We start from the raw sequence: 10,146 nt of genomic DNA on the forward strand, positions 1-10,146 counted from the left end.
TTCTCTAGCCATCCTTTTCTAAATGTGCTCTCAATCAAATACAATACGATTTATGCACGTTCCTTGCAACTATACTATTAAAAAAATTAATATAACTGTCCCTTCCTCGCAATTACACTATTGAAAAATCTGTGATGATGTACCTTCCTTTCAATTATACTCTGAATCAAAGTTTTCGTTGAATAATTGACACAAAAAAGTAAGCATACGCAGCCGTGGGGGTTAACAAGCATATGCACGTGCGAACTTCGAAGCACACCCAAATGATTTTATCAAATAAATTAGTGCGTTACAATATTTACCTATGCCTTTCACAGAGTTCGTGTCCGACTCGCCCTCTCTTGGCTTGAGTGGCCGCCACGCCATGATTCTCACACTCTCTTGGTTTGATTCTCATATATATCTATATAAATATGTGAGAGATAAGAGATAACGGCAGAAGTGCAACGCCACGCCATGATTCTCACGGACACTACCTCTCTTGTCTTGAGAGCCCGCCACGCCATGATTCTCACATATTCACATATATATGGGTGTGTGAGAGAGATAAGAGATAACGGCAGAAGTGCAAGGCATCAAGGCAAGGCTGAAACAAGGTTGGGAATATCAAATATGGCAGAAGGATCGTATGACAGACAGGCAAGGGAGTATGCCAATGGCAGACCCCAATACCCACCTGAGCTCTTCTCCTTCATTGCGACACACACGCCCCACCGCCGTCTGGCTTGGGACGTTGGCACCGGCAGCGGTCAAGCTGCACTTGCTGTAATCGTCTTTTCATTGCCATTCAACATGATCTCTGTTTCTTCAATTGCAGCTATTATATTACATTTCATTTTGATGTTCTTGATTTCGATGTTGACAGTTGTCTGAGATATTCGAGAGAGTGATAGCGACGGATGTGAGCGAGCAGCAGATCAGCTACGCTCCCAGGCGTCCCAACATAACTTACGCGGTGACTCCCCGGGCAATGCCGTTGCAGGAGTTGGAGAACACCATCGGCGCAGAGGGGAGCGTGGATCTCGTCACCGTGGCCCAGGCTCTTCACTGGTTAGACCTCGATACCTTTTACGGGCAGGTGAAGCACGTGCTTCGGAAGCCCGGTGGGGTATTCGTGGCGTGGTGTTACAGAGAACCCGTTGTGAACCCTAGGGTCGACTGTGTGTTCGAGGAGGTGTTTCGCGCATCCGTTGCCTTTTGGGACCCTCCGCGTCGAATGGTGGACGAGGGCTACGCAACGGTCTGCTTCCCGTTTCGGGGCGTTGTCCAGGAGGGCTCAGAAGGGGAGTCGACAACGGCTCCCGTGAAATTCTGGGCGAAGAAGGAGATGGGGTTGGAGCCGTACCTGAATTACATGAGATCGTGGCATGCTTATCAGAAGGCAAAGGCCACGGGAGTCGAACTGCTGGACGAGAAAACCATTGGCCGTTTCAAGGATGTTTGGGGTGAAAGCGACAATGATGCGAAGACAGTGAGTTTCCCCGTTTTCCTTCGAATAGGCGTTGTTTAGTGCGTATTGGGTTGCATGATGCTTGTAATTTAAGTCGGTGTCATCATCTCACAATATTTTCGTTGCTAGCAACATACAGGTGTCAAATGAAATGAAATGAATAAAAATACATTGAGCATTTAAGCTCTCCCAGGTAACTTTTGTTTTCACAGATATATTTTGTAAAGAATAATTTCCAGACATCATAGATATCTGAAAAACATTTACTGTTTTATTCCAGAAACATTTACTGTGATTGTAAGATTATGTTGGAGTATTTAGTTTATTTTTTTTTAAAGTAAGTGGGAATTATTTTATGGAATAGTAAAAGCATGTAAATGTTATGTTTTTAATATAATTTATTATTGAATTTGATGGAGAAGATTCTATTCTTTTTTCTTAATTGCTGAAGATAATTCCTAACTAATTTTTAAATTTAATTATTTTGTTAGAAGTTATTATTCATTTAAATTTTGATCATCAAATTTTATTATCAAGTATTTTGACTGAGTTTTAAAACAACTTATATTATTGGAATTATAAAAAATACAAATTAAGATTAAAGTATATTTCATCTTAAGAAACTTTAAAAAACAATAACAACCTCTCATGCTCAAGAATTTTACTACTTGGTGTATTGCTCAACAATTTGGTTGTCAATTTGGCTGTTTTGTAGTGGAAGACTTGGTTTGTCATCCTTCAATAAAAGTCTCATTATTTTTAATTTGTTATAAATATTCTAGTGGGATAATTCATCCCAACAAATCTTATAATATTTTGAAATCTTTACTATAGTCATTATTACTTTAGATCTTAAATTTAATATTATTGTTGTAATACTCAAAATTATGAAAAGAAGTGAAATTGAAAAGAAAAAACAAAGAAATGAACACACCATGTTGAGGCCTATGCTATGTTAATTTTTTCTCATTTATGAAATACAATTACATTGAAGGGACACTAACTATGGAGTTTCAATGGACATTGTAGCTCTATACTTTTCTCTTTTGTTATTCTATTTTATTATTTTTATTTATCTATTATTTATCTTGATATTTTTTTTTCTTTTTATGCTTTTAAATGCAATAGTTACAAGCTTTAGGCCATGATTTAAAAATGGTTGTAATTGAAAGTAAAAATGATTTAAAAATGGTTGTAATTGAAAGTAAAAAAAATGTTGTTACTAAATAATATTTATTTTTGTGATTTGAGATTTGATTTTAAGAAATCCATTGCAAGGATATCAATTTTCAAGGCTATGATTTAAAATTATAGTAATTTTAGCCTTGGAATAAGAGAAGGGAATTGTTTTGGTGACACCTTGAGAATTCACATGCATGGATTGACGGAAGAGGAGGAACTGGTAAGAGCTAGGGTTTACAGAAAAAATCAAGCGTTGGATGCCATGGAGGGGCGTAAGGGGGCAGCACCACTCCCTCCTATAGTCAAGCAGTCTCCAATCGCGGTAACTGAAAAAGGTTTTTTAGGAGGAGGAAAACAAGACAACGAGAACACACAGGACCAGAACAATAGGCGAGAAGACACCAGAAGAGAGAAAGGAGTAGAGGAAAATAATCAAAATGCATAAACCAAAAAACAAAATGGTCCATGTAAGCCTAAGGCTACTATCACACCCAGAGTGGTGTTAAGTGATCCAGCGCTGTAGGTGCATAGGGATCACATGACGACTTATGCTAACATTTGCAAATTCATGGGGTTATGGCCAACGGAGAAGGCGCTACAAGCATGGATCAAAAATCACTAGAAACCCAAAGGGGATATAGACCTGCACCTTGGATCAAAGGGTTTCTTCACTTTAGTTTTCACTAACATTGAGGATAAAGATAGGGTGTTTGAAGGAGGGCCCTACTTTTATGCAGCTGTAGGCCTCTATATGCGGCCTTGGATGATGAATTTTGTCCCGGAGCGAGAGACTTTCACTTCAGTCCCTGTTTGGGTACGATTCTACTCCCTACCTCTAGATTACTGGCAACCAGAATCATTATCATCAATAGGAAATAAACTAGGGCGTTTTGTTAAAATATCTGAGGCCACTAGAAGGGGAAAGTACACTTCCTTTGCTCGTATATGTGTGGAGATGGACCTCTCTGGAGCTCTATCGGATGAAGTGATCCTGGAAGTTCTTTATGAAGAATGGGTACAAGCGGTGGACTATGAACATGTTCCTTTCAGATGCTGCAAATGCCATGAACATGGGCATCTATTTAGGGACTACCCTCGCAACAATATAGAGAGCAGAATTAAAGTCACAGTAGGGAAAGAAACTGATAGCTTTCACAAGGTGGGAAATAGAGGTAAAGGAGGGAAAAGGTTACAAAAAAAAAACAACGAGGAAAAGCAGACAAGCCAGAACAGGTACAAGGTACTAGAAGAAGAAGAGGAGTTAGAAGAGGAAAATCAGACTATGGAGGACAGCCCAGGGGAGAAGGAAAAGGAAGAAAAAATGGAGGAGATACAGTATATTAACCAACAAAAGGAAACTATGATGAGCAACATGGAACATGATAAGGACCAAGAGATGACCCCGAGTGAGGTGGAAACGGAGGATCATGAACTGCAAGATATTCTCGAAAGAGAACATCTAGATCTGGAGAAATTCCTGAAACAGGGAACCACAGAGGGAATGGATTCATTACCTCAAGAGGAGTTCAACAGAGTGCAGCAGTTGTTTCTATGGAGAACTCAGACAAAAGGGTCGGGAGGTAAAAGAAACCTCGAGAGTCAAGACAACGAAGGGGTGAAAACCATGAAAACCACATCAGGACTCACTCCCAGAAACCCAGGTAGGAAAAGGGGTAGAAAGAAACAAAACGAGTTACTGATTGAATGTGGAAAACTGATGATAGATTCAGGTAAGATGAAAGATCTAACCAGCTACTCTTTTACAAATATTTCTGAATGAAGCTCACATCTTGGAATATTAGAGGTCTAGGAAGTAAAAGGAAACAAAGGAATCTTAACAATAGAATGAAAGAAGAGAAGCCTGATATGATTTTCATCCAGGAAACTAAATGCTCAATAGAAAAAATAAGAGAAATACATAACAAATGGCTTAATAGATATGAATTTCTAGAAGTCAAAGCAGACAAAACAACAGGAGGTATTCTAACACTTTGGAACCCTCAAAAAATAGGTATAGTGGATGTTGAAGCATCTAGGAATTACTTATCAGTGGTTATTCAGCCTTTGGGAGATAGGGAAATTTATTTAATCACAAACGTTTATGGTCCACAGAAGCCCGATGACAAACTCAGACTGCTTGACTCATTAGAGGATCTGAGAGAAAAACATTCAGGAATACCATGGATTTTGGGAGGGGACTTCAACATGATCAGATCCCTGTCAGAAAAAAAGGGTGGGACCAGAACACTAGGCAGAGACTCTATAGCATTTCAGAACTTTATAAGCAATATGAAGCTAGTCGATACATATACAAGTAATGCTCTCTTTACTTGGAACAACAAAAGAGGTGGAGAGTCTCAAGTAGCCTCAAAGCTTGACAGATTCATAATCTCATAGAACCTTATGCTCATAGGCCTTGATATGACAGTGAAGATTCTCCCCTTTGGTGGCTTGGAAGAGAAGCAACTAGCAACAAAGGAAAAGCATAAAAAGTTGGTGCCAGTGCACACTTCCCCAAGAAAGCATACAAAAACACAGGCCAAGCAGAAGAAAGACAAGTAGCCATAGAGAGTAGTGGACCTGGACATGGAAGAATTCTAGGGAACAAAGGATATTGATGTTGAAGGGGTTGAACCCATGACAAGGCTACCTGCATATATCCCTCCACGGAAGGGAAAAGAAAATGTTACGCAAGATCAGGATATGGATAAGTTCATAGTATCCACACCCCTTCTACCTGAGCAAGTCCCTTTTGAAGGTCCTTCGCTCGCGCGTATCCAATTGTTAAAAATGGAGGATTGGGACCTCGCAGACCACGCTAAATTTCCACATTTGGCGATGGACAAATACATGCATAAGGTCTATTATGAAGAAATAGGTGTTACAGCATTAGAGATGCAGGAATGAGTCCGCGGTGTCGAGAAATCAGGGTTGCCCCATTTGAGAATTTCTCTATCGCAATAGAAGATAGAAACACAGGTAGAATCCCTGGAAATCATGATGAGGCTGCACACATCTTCTATTCATGATACGAACCTAAGGGTGCAACAGATCCATCCACAATTAGCAAGCCTACACCTAGAGTTACAGAGTTTGAAGAAAGACAAGGAGACTAAACCAAAAGTGTGCGCGAAAGTCTGGTGATCGAAGTGCAAGGGCCAAGGGGATGATAAAGATCATTGTCTCATGTACGAAAATTATATTACAGGAGGGGGGCCAATTCCCCTAAAGGGAGAAGCCCTAGCAGGGCCGAGCGTGGGGGTTGCGCTATGGTGTGCTATCTGTCAGGTTGCTGGACAACATGCGACAGATAATGGCCATTTACTTCAAACGTTCATCTAGAAACCCCAGGAGTTGTTCTGTAACTTATGAAAATCTATGGGCCATGATGAGTGCCACTATCGAAGGTATGAGATGATGATGGAAAGGATGCCTACATACCAGTTGCAAGAAAAAATGTGGCCTCCAGATTAGGGCGCAAGAGGAGCATCTGGAGGATATCAGGGTCAAGGATGGGATCATGGAGAAGGAGGACCTAGTAGAGGTTGTGGCTATATTATTTGCTACAATTTCGGACAGCCAAGGCACTATGCACGAGAGTGCCATAATCCTACGCACCTGTCATGTCAATATTGTAGACAGTTTTACCATACTATAGAAGAATGCCTGGTGGTGATAGCTAAAATGTAAGAGAAGAAATAATAGTTGCAGCAGCCTACGGAGAATATATAAATGCTTAGGGCTAAGCCCCACGAAGAAGATTAAAACGTTAACATTGTGCTGAGAAGTGGACTGGCGACTAACGCTGACAAGGGTAATCAAATCGAAGAAGAAGGATGGGTCCACAAAGCGCCAGAAAAAGAAGTCAGATTTGACTTGAATCATGCTAAGGAAACATTTATGGAAGCTAAGAAGAGCTTCGCTGAGGCCTCCACCTCAAGAAGCCAAGATAAGGTGCAAGAAATCAATGCACCTGTAGAGGTTGATCCCTCTATACTCACTATGTTTTTGGAGACCTACATGAAATTGTTGTGCGATAGCAAGGCTGTGGAGGGACTGTAGGGATTAATAAATAAATGTGCCAGCAAAGAGAAGCCACTGATGAACACTGCACGGTCAAAAAGATTGGAAAAAATAAGGCACGAATAGGGTGCGAGATGAGGATCACTATGCAGATAGGTGATTATGAGATGGACTAGGCCATTTTGGATTTGGGGTCCGATGTGAACGTATTACTGAAACAAACATGGGAAAGGATGGGAAGACTTGCACTGCAGTGGTTTCCAATTCAGCTCAGAATGGCGAACCAACAGAAAATCATCCCCATGGGGTAGTTATATGGCGTAACAGTTGATATTGAAGGTGCGAGCGCGGTAGCAGACTTTGAAGGTATAGAAATTGTTGATGGCAGTAATCCCTACCTCGTGCTCCTAGGAATCGACTGGGCTATTGATATGAATGGGGTCATCAATTTGAAGAAGAGGAAAATGTCATTTGAAAGGAAGACACTTCGGGTTATAGTACCATTGGACCCTGCAGAAGGGGTGTCGATATACTGAACCAGTTCGCGGTTATGAATAAAGTGATGATGAACTGGATCAAATATACAAAATAACAACACAAGATCAAGGCTGGATCAATCCAACGATAGATGGGAGGATTGCATGGGACCTGGAGATTTCTTGCACCTCTAATTCAGATGAGGAGTTGGAGGATTGGCATAATCACTTACATGAAGTGTCTACCTTGTGATGCAATATGATGACAAAGTTGATGTGTTGTGTTTTGTCGAAGGTAAGGAAATTACCCTATTATGATGGTTTAACTAATGTAGATATGTTTTTGGATTAATTTGAGCATGAAGTCCCTGAGGATCACTGCTTCCAAGTATTAGAACTGGCACTGCGCGCTGCGTGTGCATGATGGTGGGATACGAATGGGGATATTTTTGCTGCATGGTGAGATTACAAAAGAATGATGAAGCTATGGTTGGGTGTGATAACACCAGAATGACTGAGAAATATAATGGAAGGGATGATCTACATGATCACCTAGAGAAATGGACTAAAGCATGGGGAACAAAACCGCAGCCAGAGTGGCTACACATATTTTTCCATACCTTGGATTCCATTCCCATTAACTGGTATCTGGAAATGGAGCTCTGCCATGGCACTGCAAAATGGGACATATTGAAGGAAGGGTTCTTATTAACCTTCAGCTTTGAATATGGGTTCGCAAGCATCGATGAAGCACTGCAAGAAATTAAGGTGGTTATCTTCAGAACGCCAATAGAACCTATGTAATGGACCCAACCAGACTAAAGCACCTAGTTGTGCCATGCGTTGGAATGTGATAATGTGACCGTTGAAGGTGAAGATGAAGATCCTAGAAACATTAATATTCTAGAGGAAGAAGGGCACCGCGAAGTCGAGGGCCCACAAATAGAAAACCCGGACATCTCTGCGCCTTTGAAGATAAAGCACGTAAACATTGGCATTGAAGAAGAACTAAAGTTCACAAAAATTGGGGACTATTGGGATGATGCTATAGTGGATAAATTTGTTGAGTTACTCTGCGAATACCATGATCTCTTCCCTACTAAGTTTTCGGATTTGAAGGGCATAGTTTGCTATTTGGGCGTTATGAAGATCACTCTAAATCCGGACGTGAATCCTATTAAACAAAGGCCATATTGCCTTAATCCTAGATACAAGGAAAAGGTTCACTAAGAGCTGGATAAAATACTGGAGGCAGGTATCATAGAACCTATTGAAGAATCTCACTGGGTGAGCCTAATTGTGGTTCAGGAGAAGAAACAAAATGGTGAAATAAGGATTTGTGTAGATCTTTGGAAGCTTAATGATGCATGTGTTCACGACCCATTCCCCACGCCATTTACATATGAAGTATTAGACAATTTTGGAGGGCAGGAGACCTATTCCTTTACTTTCGAGTTTTCTGGGTATCATCAGATTAAGATCATGCCAGAGGATAGAAGAAATGACCTTCACGATGGAGTGGGGTTGTTTTCAATACACCGTGATGCCATTTGGGCTTAAGAATGCACCTGCAATATTTTCCTGCGTAGTCATAACAATGTTCAAAGAGTTCATTCATAAGTTCCTGGAAGTGTACTTTGATGATTGGACAATGTTTGGATTAGTGAAGTGCCATGTAGCAAGTCTACTCTTGATGTTGGATACATGTCGCAGATACCAGATCTCACTGAATTTGAAAAAATGCATATTCTGTGTTCCCTTTGGGATCTTGTTGGGTCATCTGGTGTGCAAGCAAGGATTGACGGTGGGCCCTACAAAGATTGTGGTAATTGTGTATTTGGAGGCCCATAGGAAGGTCAAGCAGCTGCGTGCGAAGCTAGGACATACGGGATACTATAGAAAATTTATGAAAGCTTATGCTCAAATTACTGCACCCATGGAAAAACTACTAAAAAAGGATGCAACATTCTGTTGGGACAAAGAATGTCATTGCATCTTAGATGTGTTGAAATAAAAGATGGTCACTGCGCCGATCTTGGTATTCCCTGATTGTCAAAAGGAGTTTCATGTACATGTGGATGCCTCTTGCATTGTGTTGGGTGCAGTGCTAACACGTGCCAATGAAGGAGAAATAGGCCATCCTATAGCCTTCACAAGTAGGAATTTATCGAAGGCCGAGAAAAATTATTCAGCGACTAAGCCCGAAGGATTGGCTATGGTATACGCACTGTAAAAATTCAGGCATTATCTGTTAGGAGGGCATTTTAAGATGTACAAAGATCACTTTGCCTTCATATACTTGGTCAACAAGCTTGTGTTGGGGGGGAATATCTGCAGATGGTTGCTACTACTTCAGGAGTATGACTTTGAAGCCATTATGAAGCTAGGGAGGTTAAATGCACGACCTGACCATCTGTTGCAGATCGAAACAAGAGAGGAGCCTAATAATCTGGAGGAAGGGCTACTAGATGCGCAACTCTTTGCGACGCGTGTAGCGGATGACCATTTTGCAAACATTATTCACTTCTTGACTCTGGGGATGGCACCAGAAGGATATACAAGCCAACAAAAGAAGGAATTAATATTGCACGCAACCGATTTTTTAGTTATTGCAGGACATTTGTATAAAATGGGTTCGATGAGATATTGCGAAGATATGTGCAGGATTTTGAGTGGGATAGCATTCTGGCTAAAGCTCATGCGAGAGCTACGAGAGGCCATTATGCAAGTAAGGAAACTGCGCAGAAGATTTTGCGCGTAGGTCTATGGTGGCCAACATTGCACAAGGTTTCCAAGGCATATTGTAAAGTGTGTGATGTGTGCCAAAGAACTGGTAGACCCTCGTGAAGGGATGAGTTACCACTACATCCTCAGGTGTCCTTGCAGGTAGTTGAGAAGTGGGCAATTGATTTTGTTGGGCCAATTCAGCCCCGGGAAAGAAAACAGGTGTGCGCTATATTATCACCGCGATGGAATATCTAACCAGATGGGTGGAAGCACAGCCAGTTAAGGATT

General features: G+C 41.1%; 1 protein-coding gene across 1 annotated transcript; it reads left to right on the forward strand.

Annotated features, from left to right (window-relative positions):
• The first annotated feature begins 421 nt into the window (after positions 1-421).
• Positions 422-1,739, forward strand: LOC149267256 (uncharacterized). The gene is made up of 2 exons (XM_089432071.1): positions 422-765; positions 866-1,739. The coding sequence occupies exons 1-2, from the start codon at positions 457-459 to the stop codon at positions 1,508-1,510; spliced, it is 954 nt and encodes a 317-aa protein (XP_089288197.1). The 5' UTR covers positions 422-456; the 3' UTR covers positions 1,511-1,739.
• Positions 1,740-10,146: the final 8,407 nt, after the last annotated feature.

This window comes from Pinus tabuliformis, chromosome 6 (assembly GCF_031772625.1).
Source record: "Pinus tabuliformis cultivar Carrire ecotype Pingquan chromosome 6, CPIR1, whole genome shotgun sequence".
Classification (NCBI taxonomy): domain Eukaryota; kingdom Viridiplantae; phylum Streptophyta; class Pinopsida; order Pinales; family Pinaceae; genus Pinus; species Pinus tabuliformis.